The 17473-nt window shown below is 41.2% G+C and overlaps 1 protein-coding gene across 2 annotated transcripts; it reads right to left on the bottom strand.

Moving 5' to 3' along the window:
- Positions 1-10754: 10754 nt before the first annotated feature.
- On the bottom strand, positions 10755-12736 carry TMEM215 (transmembrane protein 215). Of its 2 annotated transcripts, none has more exons than XM_006143094.2 (2): positions 12510-12736; positions 10755-12151 (listed from the first exon to the last, which is right to left on the bottom strand). In XM_006143094.2, exon 2 carries the CDS (start codon positions 12091-12093, stop codon positions 11386-11388), a length of 708 nt encoding a protein of 235 aa, XP_006143156.1. In that variant the 5' UTR covers positions 12094-12151; positions 12510-12736; the 3' UTR covers positions 10755-11385. The 2 variants fall into 2 exon arrangements, with proteins under 2 accessions (XP_006143156.1, XP_006143155.1); XM_006143093.2 differs by having other exon boundaries at positions 12518-12736.
- Positions 12737-17473: the final 4737 nt, after the last annotated feature.

The raw sequence follows: 17473 nt of genomic DNA, 5'->3' as shown, positions 1-17473 counted from the left end.
GATAGTACAAAAGAAAATAAATTAAATCATTCTTTATTCTGATTGGTTGAGAAAGCTCTCAAGATCTGTAATCCAAATCTGTATTTCAAACTCACAATTGTAACTTGGTTCTTGGGATCCTAATGTAACTGTAGAGCTTCAGCTAGGGTACTGCTAGGAGCTCAGGAATAAATTGACAGAGCAGGAGGGTTAGCCAGAAATGGTTAGAACAAACCTAACCATGATAGAGTTGGCTTTTGCTAGAAATACTAGGAGTCTAAGCCCTTTAATAATGGAAATCTATGTGGATGGGGCCCTTATGATCTAAATACCTTCTAAAAGCCTCCTTTCTCCCAACACTGTTGCATTGGGGGATTAAATTTCCAACATGTGGATTTTGGGAGACATATCCATATTATAACAGCCCCCCTTTTAGTATAATCAGAGACCATGTTAATAAATGGCTCTGTGGAATTCTACATTCACTCATAAGTAAGTATTTATTTAGTGTCCACTATATAGGTCCTATTTCAAGCATTGGGGATATAAATAACCAAAACACAAAACAAACTAAACCAAACCAACAAACAAAACACTGGGGGTCTAATTAAGCAACTGTATTTGACTATTAAAATCTTGCATTATGTAGCATATATTCAGGAAGGAAAAATTAAGGAAGATTTTGAGTCACAGAAAATGTTGATCAAGAGATGTACATCCAGTCAACATAACAATTTTTTTCTTTTTTTTTTTTTTAAAGGTTTTTGCACTTGCTGGGGAGCGATAGAAAGAGGAAAGTGAGAAATCACCCCGTGGGGGGAAGGCCATCCCACAGTCCCCTCTCTCCGACTCTCTTCTGATATTTTGAGCATGTACACATGTACTTGGTGTGATTCTCAAGCCACTGGGTCTGGAACTTGAACCGTGGTCAGCCATGTGGGAATCTAGCACCCTAACCACTATACCATCTGTTGGTGCCCAACATCATAACTATTGATGGCCTCTCTGTGAATAAAAAAAGTTTTACCATGTATCAACCTGCCTGTAATAATTGTAAGTACCACAGAGATGGTGATTTTAGAAGTGGAGTTTATATCACATATTTTCATTTAAGAGCTTCAAGTTATTTTACTGCATGCAACAGCAAAACAATTGTTTGGTGTTTGGAAAGGGGGACTGCTTAGCATGACTAATTATTTTACCCCAAGTGGAAGAGAACCTCAGCCTTGAAACTAAGCTGAACAGTTGCTTGCTGGATTAATTTTTTTTCAAAACAGAATCCAGTTCAACTTTCAGGTTCTAGCCGAGGTGAGTTTAATCTTTCCTTATGTTGTGTTGGAGACAAGCCGGCAGGCCTGGGACTCTTCCTCTGCAGAATAAAGAGCCCTGATGGTATCATCTCTGAGCTTTCTTCCTTCTCTGACAGTGAAACTTAAGGTCTCTTGGACAAACTAAGCCTTAATGTAGGGGAGGAGAGGTCCAGGATCTTCCCTACCTGGCTCTTCCCTACCTGGCTCCCTCTCCCCATCTGGCCGTGCATTTTCTAGCCATTTGATGACTGCATTTTTTCAGACTTTTTTTTTTTTTTTTAAATATTCTTTCTCCCTTCTTGGCCTTCATATACACTGCTTTATTGACTCAAAACTCTCTTTTCCATTTTTTTTTTAAGTGAGCTACTTCATAGTCATTCTTTAGGTCTCACATTGGACATTTTTCCTCTATGACACCTTTGTAGATAATTACTCATGTTCACTCTAGTAAAGTGAGTTCTTGCCAAGTGCTGCTCTAACATTCTCATGTCAGCCTTTGACACCGTGGGAATCTAGCATTTTGGAGAAGTTTTTGCTATAGGGCACGTGCGCTCGCCAGACAGAGAGAGAGAGACAGAGAGACAGAAAGCGAGAAATCACCCCCCAGGGGGCATGGTCACGCTGCAATCCCTTCTCCATTCTCCTCTCGGGATCTTGGGCATGCACGCACATGCTCCCAGTGTGAGTTTTAAGCCGCCGGGTCCGGGACGTGAGCTGGGGTCGACTATGTGGGAGTCCAGCGACATAGCCATTACGCTAACTGCTGGTTCCCGATACCTTCCTTTTTTTAAGAGAAATTTTTGCTATAGGGTGTATGCACTTGCCAGAGAGACAGAGAATCACCACCCAAGGGGTGGCCATGCTGCAGTCTGTTCTCTATTCTCTTAGGACTTTGGGCATGCACATACATGTGCCCACCCTGAGTTTCAAGTTGCCAGGTCCAGGACTTGAACTGTGGCCAGCCACATAGGAATCAAGTTTATGAACCACTATACCACCTCCTGGCCCCAATACCTTCCATTTATCTATCATATCAACCTCACATAGTAGGCTGTGAGCTCCATGAAGGAACTTGGTCTCTGTGTTAGCTCACTGCACATCCCAGGCCAACACAGTGCTCAGTTTATCCATACTTTTTTCCTAGTACTTGTTGAGTGACAAGTGGGCACTGGGATGGTCTATGGAAAGGGAAGATGGAGGATGGAGACCGGGAAAGACTGACAAGAACATATTCAGTAAGATTTCTCGGTCATACCTCTGTACGGCCATAATTGCCTGTTACTCTCAAAACTGTTTGCTACTGACCTCTTTTCTAATGCTGACAGTAAGAAGTGAGCTTTGAAGAGACCATAGCATTTTGGGAAAGCAGCAGTTCTGAGCCCTGTATTTTTTCCATTTAAATTTTTATTTTTAAAGTTTATTTATTTATTTTTTTTAGTGTAAGGAAAAGGTAGTTTATTAAGTTAAAGTGCAAGTACATTCCTGAGAGGCAGGAGTAGGTCTGAGTGGACAGAGAAAGAGTGGCTCAAAAGGCCTAAGCTTTTATTTTTTATTATAGGATAGTAACAGCATATATTTATGAGGTACAATATGGTGTTTTGATATATGCATACACTGTAGAAAAATTTAATGTTAATCCATTACCTCACGTCTTTTTTTTTTTTTTTGTAGTGAGAACATTTAAAGTCTCTCAGCAATTTTGAAATATACAATACTATGGTCACCATACTGTGCAATAGATCTTAAAATTTTATTCCTCCTGTCTAAGTGAAACTTTGTGCCCGTTGGTCAACATCTTCCTATTCTCCACCCCTGACTCCCAGCCTCTGGAAACACTAATTCTACTCTCCTCTCTACTTCCGTAAGTTTGACTTTGTTAGATTCCTCATATAAACAAGATTATGCATTGTTTGTATTTCCATTTATCTAGCTTAGCAAAACTCACATTGTTGTAAATGATGTATTTTTCTTCTTTTCTATGGCTGAATAATATTGCATTGTGTATGTATGTGTGTGTGTGTGTGTGTGTCTGTATAAATATTACATTTTCTTTATCCATTCACCGATTGTTGGATATTTAGGCTAATTGCATATCTTGGCTATTGTGAATAAAGGCTACAATGAACATGGAGTGTCGCTGTCTTTTGACTTATTGATTTCATATCCTTTGGGTAAATTTTTAGTAGTAAGATTGCTGGATCATAGGGTAATTCTATTTTTATTTTTTAAAAAGGCCCTCTGTACTGTTCTTCATAATGGCTGCGCTGATTTACTTTTTTATTAATAGCAGGGAAGGATTCTCTTTTCTCATATCCTTCCCCAAACTTCTCTTTTGTCTTTTTAATACTAGCTATTCTAGCAATCATTGTGATTTTAATTTGCCATCTTCTGATGATTAATGATGTTAAATTTTTTTCATATGCCTGTTGGCCATTTACATATTTTCTTTTGAGAAATGTCTATTTTGTCTTTTGGCCTGTTTTAATATCAGGCTATTTATTTTCTTGCTATTAATTTGGATTCCTTATGTATTTTGGACAGTAAAGTCTTATCAGATGTAAGATATGCAAATATCTTCTCCCATAATGTAGGATGTTTCTTCACTCTGTTGATTGTTTCCGTGGCTGTGCAGAATCTTTTTAAATGTAATATAATCTCATTTGTTTATATTTGCTTTTGTTGCTTGTGTTTTTTAGGGGTATATCAAAAAAATTATTTGGGTCCTGTATTTTTGCAACCCGAAGAATAAGAGCCTGTTTTAAGGGAATCCTCCCTGAGAAGAGAATTGGGAACAGCCTCTGTTCCATATGTACTTTTGCCTCAGCCTAGATCACATTGTTGGCTCTTAGTCCTGACCTCTGTATTGCTGCTTGCATTTAAAATATCACTGTTCTTTCTGTGGGAAATTTTGGCTAAATGTATGCATTTAAAAATATTTAACTTTCTTATTTTTACCTTTTAAATATTTTAGCTAATATTATTTACTTCATATTCCTTTAATTTCCTAGTTCTTATTGTACTTTTTGATCTATTATTAAATAATTTTTAACCTATTTGAAATTATTTATTGGAGGCTGTTTTTTTCAATTTTGATCAGCATGATATTTCTAGATAAGCTCTTAAATTATTTGTACATATATATTTTTCTTAGCCATTTACTAAAAACATAAAAATTCTATAGTATTTTTCTTTTCCTCTTCACATTTTAAAAACATTTTCTGTCTGATTTATTCTTAGTCCACTTTTGAGCATTAACTTCTAAGGTAGAGATGAGAAGTGGTGATGTTAAGACGATGATGAGGGTGAATGTCACACCTGTTCATTGGCTCATTTCCCTATGCTGACAATTCTGCACATTCTCCCTTTGCTCCCTTCCTACTCATGCACAAAGGAGGTCTTTCTTGCTATTGTTAAAGGAGACCATCATATTACCGTGACCAAGGAAAAGAGTTACTCAAATTAAATCCCATTTTCACCAAGTCAGATAGTTGGGAAATTCACAGGACAAATTATATGGGTTTGAAGTTATTAAAATTGGCCTCAAATACTACTCATGGGAATTACTGAATGATGCCATTATCTCGTTCCAGAGCAAATCATGGCTTCATAGAACCCCAAACAGTCTCTGAGCATCTCAGCCTTTATAGAGAAGGAGAGATTCAATAGGGTTGGAGGTGAGAGAGGGGGTGGGGTGGGATGGGGTGGGGATGGGAGCCCTGCAATTCATACCCTCAATACTGATCCAAGAGATTACTCAGGTGGTCTTGAAGTTCTTGTAAAAATTATTGGAGGGATGCTTAATAGAGGGACAATAGTCAAAGCTAGGGAATTATATTTTGTTGACCTACTTGCAGGATTAAACTGAGTACATTGATTCACCTTCTTTCTAGTCAGGAATTCAAAAGATTGGTTGTCACATGCTCCTAGAGCCACCCGTTCTTGTCACGTACTTGCTGCAGCTACTGACTCAGGGAGTGGGAGTTAGGTCAGTCATGGAGGGAGGGAAAGATGTTCTGGAAAGGTTTATCTCTTTCTTTTTCTCGTTATGTAAGATGTGACTTTTCCAAAGAAACAATACACAAGGAGATTTCAAAAAGTTAATAGAAAAATGAAATTAAAGTACAAGTTGTTTTTTAGTGCACAAATTTCTTTGACATGCATGGATAGTGTTTTTCATAATATGCATTTCCATGAACTTTTTGAAGACCCTTTGTAGTAAATAAAATTAGGGCCCCAACCCATAGAAACCTATTTTAACACACATTGTTGCCGACTATATTCAATTTGAAGGGAAAGTCGACCTTGAGGGTATCTGAAATGGTACAACTTAGTTTTCATTGAGCATGACAAGATGTGTGCTATTGGGGTGGAGGGAAGGGAGGTAGAAAGATGGATAAACTGTGGTTCCTACCCTCAAAGAGCTCACACTGTATTTGGAGAGATAGACACATACTCACCTAATATGTACAATAATAGTAGAGGGTGTTATCAGACCAGAGAATAATTGAAGTATTCGTTCTGAGTGAAACAATCCAGAAAATTGTTAAAGATGCAGCAGCTACCCCTTGAAGGATGTTAGGTGTTAAGCAGCACAGGAGTGAAGACAGGGCAGGCATTTGAGGCAGAAGACTCAGGGTGGTCAGCTGCAGGGCAAGATCAGGAATAGCCAAGAGGCTGCTGCAAAGGGTGGGAGGTGGGGATGGAAGAGCACAGGGGCAGAGTGGGCCTTTCTGGGTTGGTCTGAGGTCTAATCATTTACATACAAGGACGTTGTTCATACTTTTCATGTTGAATTATAGTCAAGTGATTTTCAAAAGTCTATTTGTTTGTTTGTTTGCTTGCTTTTTGTTTGTTTGTTTTTCCCTCAGGGAAATGTGGGGACCAAATAGTGGGACCTCAATAACTAACATTCTGTAAGGCTAGCCCACATGGAAAGGTTCTGGGTTCACTGTTGGAGACCTTCCTGATCGGGGAGGGTGAACATGTGCCCATGATTCAGGGCTGATTGAGGCAGTGGGTAGATTGCTACATGGGAACCCTGTTAGGGATGCCTGTCTCTCTATTTCTGTATCTCCCTCTGTGTCTCTTACTCATGAAAGAAAGAAATAAACTTTAAAAATATGTGGTGTTACCTCAAATTGAAGAATTGTCTTATATACAATAGTTCATTTCCATGAAAAATAAGAAAGCGATTATTTAAACACTACCTTTTGTATTTAATTTTCTAGGGCTAGATTTGTGAAAGAGCAGCACAAGAGGTTTGAATAGCTTTCTGTCTCATTTTGTAACTGGTCTGTTCTGTAACTCCTTCGCACCTTATTAGGTATGAAGCATGCAAAGCCTCATATATTGTCACTAAGCATACTACACTGAAGGCCTGATCTGAGGTCAGGAGGAGGAGTAAAGAAAAATAGAAAAAGGAGTTCTAATAAGTCAGACCTAAGAACAACACACCACAGGCTGTGGAGAGCTAATGTCAGTGCCCACTGGTTCATGTATGTGGGCAGAGTGATGTATCACCTCTCTAATGGGTGCATTTAGCGTGAGGACTCTGGTCGATGGTGAGAAGTCAAAGACACGATCTCAGACTCAATAGTATTTATATGATTTTGTGGGAATGGGACAAGAGACAGGCTGGAATTCAGTCCTTTATTGAGATATTTGGTTGAGCCAAGCATTTTCCACATTTTCATCCTCAGTTTAGTATTTTCTCAGTAAGGAACTGAAACAGAAAACTCAGGGACAGAGTCTGTTGAATTCCTTAAATTCCAGTTCATCGGTAAGCCACTAATAGATAACAATGCACATACATAGGAAGTATAAAATATATGGTGAGGTGCTTTAAGAAAACGGTTTGGAATATCACAAAGTAATTTTTGTTGTTTAAGTTTGTTTATCATTTTGCTTGTTGAACAGTATGCTGTTGGAGACTGACACCTCTGTATTCTGATCTTGAGAAACACACTGCTAGTATCTTAACTGAGGAAATCTTTCATCTTACTCTTAAAAATACCAATCATGGCCTTGGTGGGAGGACTTTTTGAAGAAGCATTATTTTGTCTCCCACCCTATGTCTTATATCCACACGAGCGATGAGAAGATCCAAACAACAATCTGGAGAGTTGGATTCACTGACACGTTTCTGCCTCCTCTCTCCTCTAAGGAAACAGCTTTTCAGTTGTAAATTTCCATCTCCATGGGCTCATAACAAATCATGTAGCAGTGTTACCAACTATAGAAAAAGAACATACAAAGCCTTATATTTGGCCAGCAATAAGGAATGGCGACGATAAATTATGACTCATTGCTCAAGTAGTATATTACACCATTGTTAACTGATTATTAGGAATCCTAGAAACATGGAAACATGCTTAAGATGTAATTAAAAGAGAAAATAAAATGATACTATTATAATACGAAGGCTGCATATGTGTATGGAGGAGGCCTAGAAGATGAAATACCAAAACAGAATTACATTCGTTTGCAGGGGCTGGACGGTGCTGCAGTGGTAATCCAACGTTCTGAGATTGACCCACATGGGAAGGTTCCAGGTTTTGAGTTCATGCCCAGAGACCACCCTGGACATGCTGAGTGTGCATGTGCCTATTGTCCTGGACTGGCTGAGACTGAGGGTATATCGTAGCTTCATGTGAAAGGCCATATTGAGGGTGTCTGTCTTTCTGCCTCTGTCTCTATCGCTTTCTGTCCCTCTCACTTACAGAGGAAAGAAAGAAACTTTTCAAAAATAAACTTTTTTTTTTTAAAAAAAGAAATAAATGGATGTAAAAGAACATCAGTTAGGTTGGAGGGATCTGTGTAGCTTTAAAAATATATTTTCCTCTAATGTGGTAAAATAATAATAGTAATAATAGTGAACTCATCAAGTAAATGATGCTGTGAGTGCAGAGGAGTAATATTAATAGATAAGGAAAAACTGTAAAAGGGAAGAAAACATGTAAAAGAAGAAATCTTCATTTCCTACATTTGCCACCTCAGTGGATATTAAGATCCACAGTACTGAAAACATTTTCAAGGGCGCTTGCTGGTAGGGTTTGGAAAAGACCAAACTTAACTGTTTGGTCTGAATTTTGTTTGTCAAAACGATTGCAATAGAAAATAAACCTTGAACCCATCTTCTGGAGTGTCCCAGCATGGATATCTTGGCTGAATTCACACTTAGAATTTAAGAAACAGTTGGAAAAAGAACCCATGTGCATAATAAGTAGAAATATAGAGCAAGAGACACTCAATAGAGAAATTTCAAAAATAAAATGCCTATTTAAAAATCAAGCTGAAATAACTATTTGGATTGACATCAAAACAAAGGAAACGAATGTCTACTTATATTTATATCTGTCCAGACACTTTTAAAGTCTACCAAGAACAATCCTCATGGCTAATATATGAACTTTTTAAAACTGTTGATTGTAATAAGCTGCTCTCTTTTCCTCTAAAGGGTTGACTCACTTTTTTTCCCTCCTAGCTCTGCTTAACAGAACAAGTTTTACCCTGAATAGTACCGTCAAGTGTTGATTCGGGATACTAGGCTACCTTGTTGCATATAAAAAGGAGCTGCTTAATATAAGATGTTAAGAAAAATTTACAGACACAATCATACATTTTATTCCTTCTGTTCAAACAAAGTTGAACCTCCCAGTCCAACATTTGCAAACTATTATTTTAGTATAGGAAAACATTCTCTTATATGCCTGAGATACCTTACATATCTGAAGTAAGTAGATGGAAGAAGCCTAAAATAGACCTCAACGTATGATAAAAATACCTTACGTCTCTAAACTAGTTGACCCTCGATTTGAAAATTGGAGTGTTTTGTGTGTGTGTGTGTGTGTGTGCATTACAAGCTGGTTCCAAAAATTCAGAAAGTAACTTTTTCACCCCCCTCTCCCCCCACCAAATACCTAACACTAAAAGTATCTCTTTTTAGACTCTGTGTAAAACTTGCTAAGTCTCTATGGTCATCTCTTGGTCTCACCATCTCTTTACCTCTCGAGATGTCCACAGTGGCAAATACATAAGAATAAGTTTTTATTACTAAGAGTTATTGGATCATTTTTACCCCTATAGAAATATTGTTTTCTACTTCCAAAAGGCATTAGAAATATTAAAAGGTACTGTGGTTTTAGGAAAATATCTGTCCCCATCCCAAATCCAAAGTCGATTACATTTAGTGCAAGGTTGTATATTAAATTACTTTGGGCTATATCAACATTTAAAAATTTCTCAAAAATATTTCAATACTAACATCTTTATTTTATTCCCAGAATGCACTATGTTGAATAAATAATATTGGGCAATTAAACACATCTGCTTTCATAAATCTACAAAATTCTTTTGAGTAGTAGCAGTTCAATCCATGTCACATGATTTTTTATCATGTATTGCATAACTTTGTAATGCATTTTGCTGTAACATTTCTTGGCAACATGTAAAGTTTTTTTGACATAATATCACAGAATATTCAAACTGGGAATAAATGATAGAAATAATCTAGTGTAAATCAGTTTCCCTCCATTCCTCCAAAAGAGTAGGAAACTGAAATGTGAAAAGATAAAATTTGCCCAGGATTACACATCTAATTTTTAAAATATATTTAAGCGCACTAAAAAATTACTTTTGATCCCAAATTTGATTTGAAAATTGTGACTTTTTTTTTTTAAAAGCATGATTTTTTAAGACAGGACAATTGCTACTCTTAAGTATGCCTAGAATTTTTGTCCTTAATTTCCCTTTTAGGGGAAAGTGGCTAAAACTATCTAATCATTGAAAATCATCATTCTTCGAAGGATACAAAATAATCCTGATCTTCAAGATTAAATCTATCATCATTCCAATATGTAATTCAGTCTCTTCCTGCAACAGGGGTCAAATGGTATTCCAGTTGATTGCACTCTTATCTATTTCAGTTGAGCATTGTGAGTTTTTTCCTTCAGTAGCAAAGAACCATGGAATAAGGAGACTTTACCATGTAATGGTCACTGCTCAGGTGAACTTAATAGAAATCTGGGCTTCAGTTAAATGTGGTAGGTTAATGCCTGTTTTACTGGCACTTACAGTCTGTGGGGTGTTGAACAAATGTACAAATATGATACTTCTAAGGAGTTAAACACTGCATGTCATACAAATGCTGTACAATATTTGGGACTAACGTCTAGACTTCATAATTTTAGGTCTTAAAAGGCATATAGGAATAGTAATGAAAAGTATACATCTCCCAGAAATGGTAAAGACATTTACATGTATATGTAAACTTCATTTTTGTCTGGATGAAAACAAATTCTAATCTGTGAAAATAGGACATCAATTCATTTTGCGCCTGGTGAGGAAATCATACATGAATGATAGTAAATGTTTTAAAAAATCAGATACTCAGTGCATCCATTTAAATGAAGAGTTTATAAAGTAACATAGTCATTTAAAGATGTTAATTTTTTAAACCTAGCTGGTCACACTTTTTTTTTTACTGATTTTGAAATCAAGATCTTGTCAGAGGATAATGCCATAAAACTCAATTACATAATTCAACTGTCTTTAACTTCCCTTTTCTTAAATACCATCCCATCTAAGGAGGGTTTAACTATTTTAGCTTGGTTTTTCTTTCTTTTAGAAAATACTAACAGTGGAAGGTTTTTCACCAAAGATCATTTCATATAGCAGAGCATTGCATTTTCCCCCATTTCTTCAGCCATAAAGCAGTCCTGTGACCCTGTGGCTAGCCCTTCTGTCACCTGGTGCCTGGCATCTGCAGAACACTCTGGATTTACCTTGCTTTCAGCAGGTGCTGGATAGCACTTTTGGGGTTATGTTATAAAACATTCAACATTGTTTAAATTAAGCAATTGGAACTGCTTTCTTTCCTACTTACTGCCTCTTCCAGTGTTCTTAACCCTCATCACCCAGCCCTAGAATGTGTCCCCAACATGCCTATTTACATGACTCTCAGGCACTGGAGGTTTGCACGCCCCTCACATACCAGGACAATTTCTAACAATGTGAAGACTGTTGGAGCAGAGCAATTTCCATCCATGGGGAGCCAAGTGGTCATGTTTCTATCAGCACAGCCACCTTTATGCACAGCTTAGACTATAGTTTCGTGGTCCCACCTGCCTTGGCTCTGATTGATGTAACAACAGTATCTGTCATAGGGGCTGTTCTGCTTGTAGGAGCAAACGATGATACTGTCCTGGGGCACAAAGAAGATGCTGTCCTCGGGCTCAGGGCACTCGGATCTGTCCCAGGCGGAGCACTTGGCATCCAAGGCACTGTAGGCGAGGGAACTGGCTGAGGGACAGTAGCCATCGAGGTATCGGGACGTCTCCTCCTGATGTCCGCTCTGGACCAGGCTCTGGCATTCTCCTTCCTCCGTGGGTGTAGGGGTGGTGACGGAGCTGGCCACAGGCGCCTCACCCTGCCCCTGTGGGAGAGCCTTCCCCCTGAGACCTGCCTTCTTAGCCAGCTCATCTGAGCTCCCCTTGCCGGACTCCAGGTCAGAAGGGGTCCTCAGCAGTTCCACCACCTCCTTGTCCTTGGGTTTCCGGAAGCAGGGCAATTTGCGGACCCACAGTAGCTCGTTCTCCGGCCACTTGGTGCATCCTTCCGTTTTCCTCGCAAGGGCAATGGCTGCGATGCCTGGTAGGCAGATGGCTGGCCCGATGGCCAGGAGAGGGATGTTTCCCAGAGTCTCCCCTTTCATTCCAGAGACAGTGAACATGAAACCAAAGACCAAGAAGACGCTGACCAGGGCCACAACCAGCCCAGTCCTCGGGTTAATGTCATCAGGCCGCATCTTTTACTCCATCCAGATTGGGGGCTGCTTGCTGGCCAGGGATGGGTATGCCTCTCCTCTGTAAGGTGAAACCACAGCGGGTTAACCAGAAATCCAAGTCAAGTTCCCACATGCCAACTCTGGCTCTCTTCTGCTCTTTGTCTTCAACCGTCTTTCAATTTGGTCTCTGTCTCTTTTGCAATCTCCCCCCCCCTTCTCTTGCAATCTCTCCCTTTCTGTTTCTATTTCTCCCTGTTTCTTTTGCAACCTATTTCTCTATGTCTATCTCTCCCTCTTTCTCTTGCAATCTCTCTCCCTCAGTTTCTATCTCTCCCACTGCTTCTCTTCCAATTTCTCCCCCTCTCTCCCTCCCTCTCTCTCTCACTATGCCACCTCTGTCGCTCTCATACAAACATGCACATGCCGGGGTCACCCACCGAGGTACCTGAGTTTTCCTGCCGTCTCCAGGGAGCCGGGAAAGAAGCCAGTGAGTCTCCTCAGAAACCTCCACCGCAGCTGCCCCCCGGCTGGCTGCCTTGGTTCTGGGAGGGAAGTCTGGTTCCCCCACTGCTCCGCATCCAGGAGGTGGGACGTGGGAGAGCGTCTTTCCCAGCAGCGCCCGTCGGTCCGCGGACTCTGGCAGCCGAGCGGCGCAGCCCAGCGCCCTCCGTGCGCGCACAGCGCCGAGCGCGGGCGAGAGGAAGGACTTCAGTCTGGGAAGGAGGGAAAGCTGCGCGAGCCTGGCCTCGTTACATCACGTTCAGAGCGAGCTGAGAAACAAGGAAGGACGCGCGGGGGCGCGAGGGGGTCAGACCCCGGGAAAAAGCCACCCGGGGGTTTCGTCGGGGCTGCCTGGAGCAGCGGGCGCGTTCCACCGCAGCCCGGGACAGCTGGGCAGGGTGGCTGGGCCGGCTCCCGTGCGTGCGGGCAGAGTCTGGGGCGCTAGGATGCCGGTGGCTGGAGACCAGAATCCAGGTCGGCTTGCCCACAGAGTTAGTCGGGGTGTCTGAGCCTAGGTTCAAATTCCGAGGTTAAGTGCCAGCAGGAGATCCCTCCCGGATCCGACCCTTCTCCAGTTACACATCACACTGACAGCAACTCCAGAGGGCTCCCTGACAGCCCTTCTCTCAACCTCGCTGCTGCTGGGGTGCGGAGGGTTGCACCCCTCGAGGGGCCAGGGGCCGGAGTACCGCGGTCTGAACGCTGGGTGGCAACGGCGCAGTTGCCGGGACGTGGAGCGCGCCAGGAGAGCCTCAGGCTGAGTTATTGCTAACCGATGCGGGCTGGGTCTTGCCAAGAACTTGGAAGAAGTCACCTGAGACCGCCCCGCCCAGCCCGCGCCTGAGCCTTCCAGCTCCGGACCCGGAGAGGGTGGTCCTGGAGCGCCAATCTCAGTCCAACAGTGGCAAGGTGCCAGCCAGGTGGGCCGGGGTAAAGGAAGAAGGGCCACCTGCTTCCCATCCCTGTGCCCCAACTCGCGAGAAGGAGCCTTGACGGTGTGGGTCAGGTCGATCGCCCTCCGAGGCTGCTCCAGCTCTGAGCTATTCTGAATCTCCTCTCTCGCTGAAGTTGGCACGGAGAACCCAGGTCTTCTTCCCACTTCCTTGCCTGCAGCAGCAATGGATTCCTCAGGCCCTAGGGGCAAGACTGGCTTTGTCTGTGGTCTTCAACAGGACTGCTTGTTTGGGTGGACGCAGGCGGTGGGGAACAGGATGGTAAAGGGCACATTCTTTCGTGTCAAGGCGTTGTCTTGGAAAGGACTCTGCCATCTAGATTCCCCTCCCCCCCCCATTTAAACTAGCTATGTCTTGGGCAAGTGACTTAGGGCTCTGAGAATCAGTAGTCTTATCTGTGAAATGAGAATAGTCAAACCAAACACAAGAGGGAGCATCGAGGAAGTGTCAAGTTCCCAGCGCAGGGCTTGGTAGTGGTTCCTGCACAGACGTCCAGAGTGTGATCAGAAACAGTGTTTTCATTATGTAAGCAGGAGCCAAGCCAGAAAGGACTTTGTGGGACAATGAAGGAATTCTGACTTTATCCACAAGGCAATGAAGAATGGTGGAAGTATTTTAGGCAGAGATCAAAGGAAAAATATTCCATTTCTGACAGTGATAGCAGGTTATAGGACAGATTGGAGAAGGGAAGTCTTGTCAGGAGGGCAGTTCTGTAAGCTGGGCAGATGTGAAACAGGCCTAACAGTGCCAGGCTAGTCAGGGTGGTTAGAAGAAAGCAGGTCTGAAGGTTATTTAAGGGTTGATTCGAATATCTTGGAGCACAAGGAAATGAGGAGCAGGGAGTGGCCACGTGTGATGCTCAAGCTTCTTACACTATCAACTAGGTGGCCCTGGAACCAGACTCTCATTTTCCACAACATCATCTATTTTGGGTCTTTTATACTCAGGCTCTTTAGATAGCTGCTGCAACCCTGGGCATAGAATCATTAGGAAGGAATAAAGGGACAAGTCAGGATCAAAAGAAAGACGCCTGTCTAGTTGAATCGGGAAATAATATATTGAGTCATTGGAAAAGTCATGATGATTTTCCTATGCAAAAGTGTGTCGTGACTTTTCAGATGGCCCAGTGGTTTTCCTGGCAGCCCCACTAAGTAGATAGGCATCTGCTTCTATTGGTCAGAAGGAGGTCATATGGGCTACCAAGGAGTCTGGGAAATCACATTTGTTTGTTTATTTATTTACCAGATTCATTGCTGCTATTAAGCAAAGTCAGACATTTGTTAATAAGGAAAAAGGAGAGAATGAATATTGGGAAAACAACTAGCCGTGTGTGCTATAACTATTGAACATATTTTTCTTCTTGAAACCCTCTCCTCCTCTGCCTTTACTTGCACTGTTCTATCCTGATTTTCTTCCTGTCTTCCTGATCACTCATTTGTAGACAACATCATAAACTCTTCTTTCTTTTATTTATTTTCAGTTTTATCAGCCCCCACCCCTTAGATAATGACATTCTGCTAGCTCTGTCCTCATTACTCTCCTTTCCTGATTTTTCTTTTCTTCCTTCTCATTCTGTAATAGTTTCAGACAGGTTGGAGAGGCTGGTGATGCCCAAATGTATAATATCTCTTTATCTTAGTCATTTCCCTTCAGCTTTGAATCTATAATATTCATTTGGTATCTCTGGATTGTACAGGGACATCTCACACTTAACATGGGACAAATTGAATTCATTTCCTTCAAACTTGCTCTTTCTCTTTTTACCTCATCATTCCTCCCATTTGCCAGCTGAGGATATTTGGAATCATCCTCTACTCCTTTCTCTCCCTAACAACCTATATCCAATAAGTCACCCAAGTCGTCATAGCTTTACATTGTAAGCCCCTTGAGGATCCCCTTTTCTACTTGTGACCCTAGGAAAACCACCTTACCTTCTTGGATTCCAGCTTCTTATGAAGAAGAGACCTCCTCTCACTTGTAGAAACATCTAATTCCATTCTGTCTTGTAAACCATGCAGTTCATCTACTTAGGTATTAGATAAGACCCATGCCTAAAACCACAGGAAACTTCAATTACTGTTTAATTATAAGCCTCATTCTCAAAACAATTCCTTCTTGGAGGTAATTTCAGATGGTTTGTGAACAGCAGGTGTACTTGCCCAACTCAGCAGCAATAGTGGGTATGGGTGGGAGATATTATTCTGGGTCACAATACTTAGAGTTAGAGAAGGCATTTTTAGTATTTAATTTCTGGTCTGTACTGGCTGATTGCACTAGGATTTTTAAAAGCTTAAGCAGTTCTGCAGTGCTATAAGCATATACAACCATGTACACAGGCTTTTTAATAAAAGAGAAAGGAAATGCAGGTTGATATGAGGTTTTGCCATGTGGGTATATCAGAAGGAGACACAGAACCTTTTATTTTTTTAGAAATTATAGAAATCATGGCATGCTAGCATTTGAAGATTCCTGTAGAACATCTACTCCAAATCCCTTATTGTACAGATGAAATCCAGGAAGGTTTCATTCATTCAATATTTCTTGAGTGTTTATTATGTGCTTGTGCTGGGTTCAAGAGGTTCAAGTCAAAGAAGACGTGGTCAGCCTTAAACTACACACACATCTTGTTATATGTATTGGTTAGGACAGGATAGATTATACAGTGGCAACAAAAGACTTCTGTATCTTAAAGGCTACTGCTCATAGTACAGGTCTGTCGTGTGCCAGCTGCAGCCATGATTCATGTCATTTTTCACTCTGGGATTCAGGCTGACAGAGCAGCCTTCATGTGGGACTTTGCCGGTCTTGAAGCAGAGGGACAAAAGATGAGGGAAAACCACATGCTTATGCCATATATTGTCATCACCTTCATCTCTCTGATTCCTTTCTTCACATTGCTTCTGCATCCGGCTCAGTTATCGAACCTTAATAGAATAGTAGAGCTGTGGGACCAGCAGATGGAATAATGGTTATGTTGCTGGACTCTCACCTAGTCAACTATGGTTGGAGTCCCAGGCTTGTTGGCTTGAAACTCATGCCAGGCACGTGTGCATGTGTGCTCAAAATCCTGAGAGGAGAATGGAGTGGAAGTAGATTGAGGCATGGTCATCCCCCCGGAGGGTGATTTCTTGCTTTCTGTCTCTCTGTTTCTCTGTCTCTCCAGTGAGTGCAAACGCCCTATAGTAAAAATCTCTAAAAAAGAAAAAGGAATATTTGAGTCTTTGGAACCCCTGAAATGTTGAAGGATAAAGATACAAATTTTTGTTTAGTATCATAAAAGCTTTATAGTTGTTACCTCTGAGAGTGCTGCGTGTTTCACATTCTGCTGGAGAGATCACCTACCATCAAAGATCTCATTCCCTGGTGTGGGGTTAGTCCCTTCCTGCTGTGACAGAAAGAGACATGTCTAAGAGCACAGTGATGGGAAGGATAGCCAGATATATCTGGGCCTGTTTTAGCCTGCTTCTTCTCTGGACTTAACCTAGAGTTCGTCTGCCATCCTCCAGCCTTTCTGTCTCTTCTGGGGCCTGAAAACCCATGGGACGTAGATATTGTCTCCCATCTGTCTATATTAGAGATGCTCTTTTGGTTGTAGTAACAGAAAGTCACTGGAGCCAGCGCAAGTAGATAAATAAATAAATAGTTGAATAAAATAATTCTTTTAAAGAAGTATTAAAAAAAAACTTTCTTGGGATTTTTCAGAAAGCTCAAGGGTAGGGACAGAGCTGAACTTCTGAAAAGAGGTGAAATCAAAGTTTCAAATACTAACAGATCTTTCTCTCTGATGTTCATTTCTGTTCTTTCTGTGTCTGTTTTGTTCTTCCTTTTCTTTTTGCAGATTAGTTTCTCCTTTTTGTCTGTGGCTTCAGCAGCTCTGGTATGTAACCAATCTAGTCACCTAGAAGCAGATAGAGTAATCTTTTAATTTTAATCTTAAAATCCTAGGG

This window comes from Tupaia chinensis, unplaced genomic scaffold (genome assembly GCF_000334495.1).
Source record: "Tupaia chinensis unplaced genomic scaffold, TupChi_1.0 Scaffold000093_1, whole genome shotgun sequence".
Taxonomy (NCBI): Eukaryota; Metazoa; Chordata; class Mammalia; order Scandentia; family Tupaiidae; genus Tupaia; species Tupaia belangeri.
Note: the sequence above shows the minus strand (reverse complement) of the source record. Positions and strands in the feature narration are given on the sequence as shown.

Excerpts from the sequence above, each read along its gene's own strand:
- TMEM215 (XM_006143094.2), bottom strand. The coding sequence starts at position 12,093 with ATGCGGCCTGATGACATTAACCCGAGGACTGGGCTGGTTGTGGCCCTG.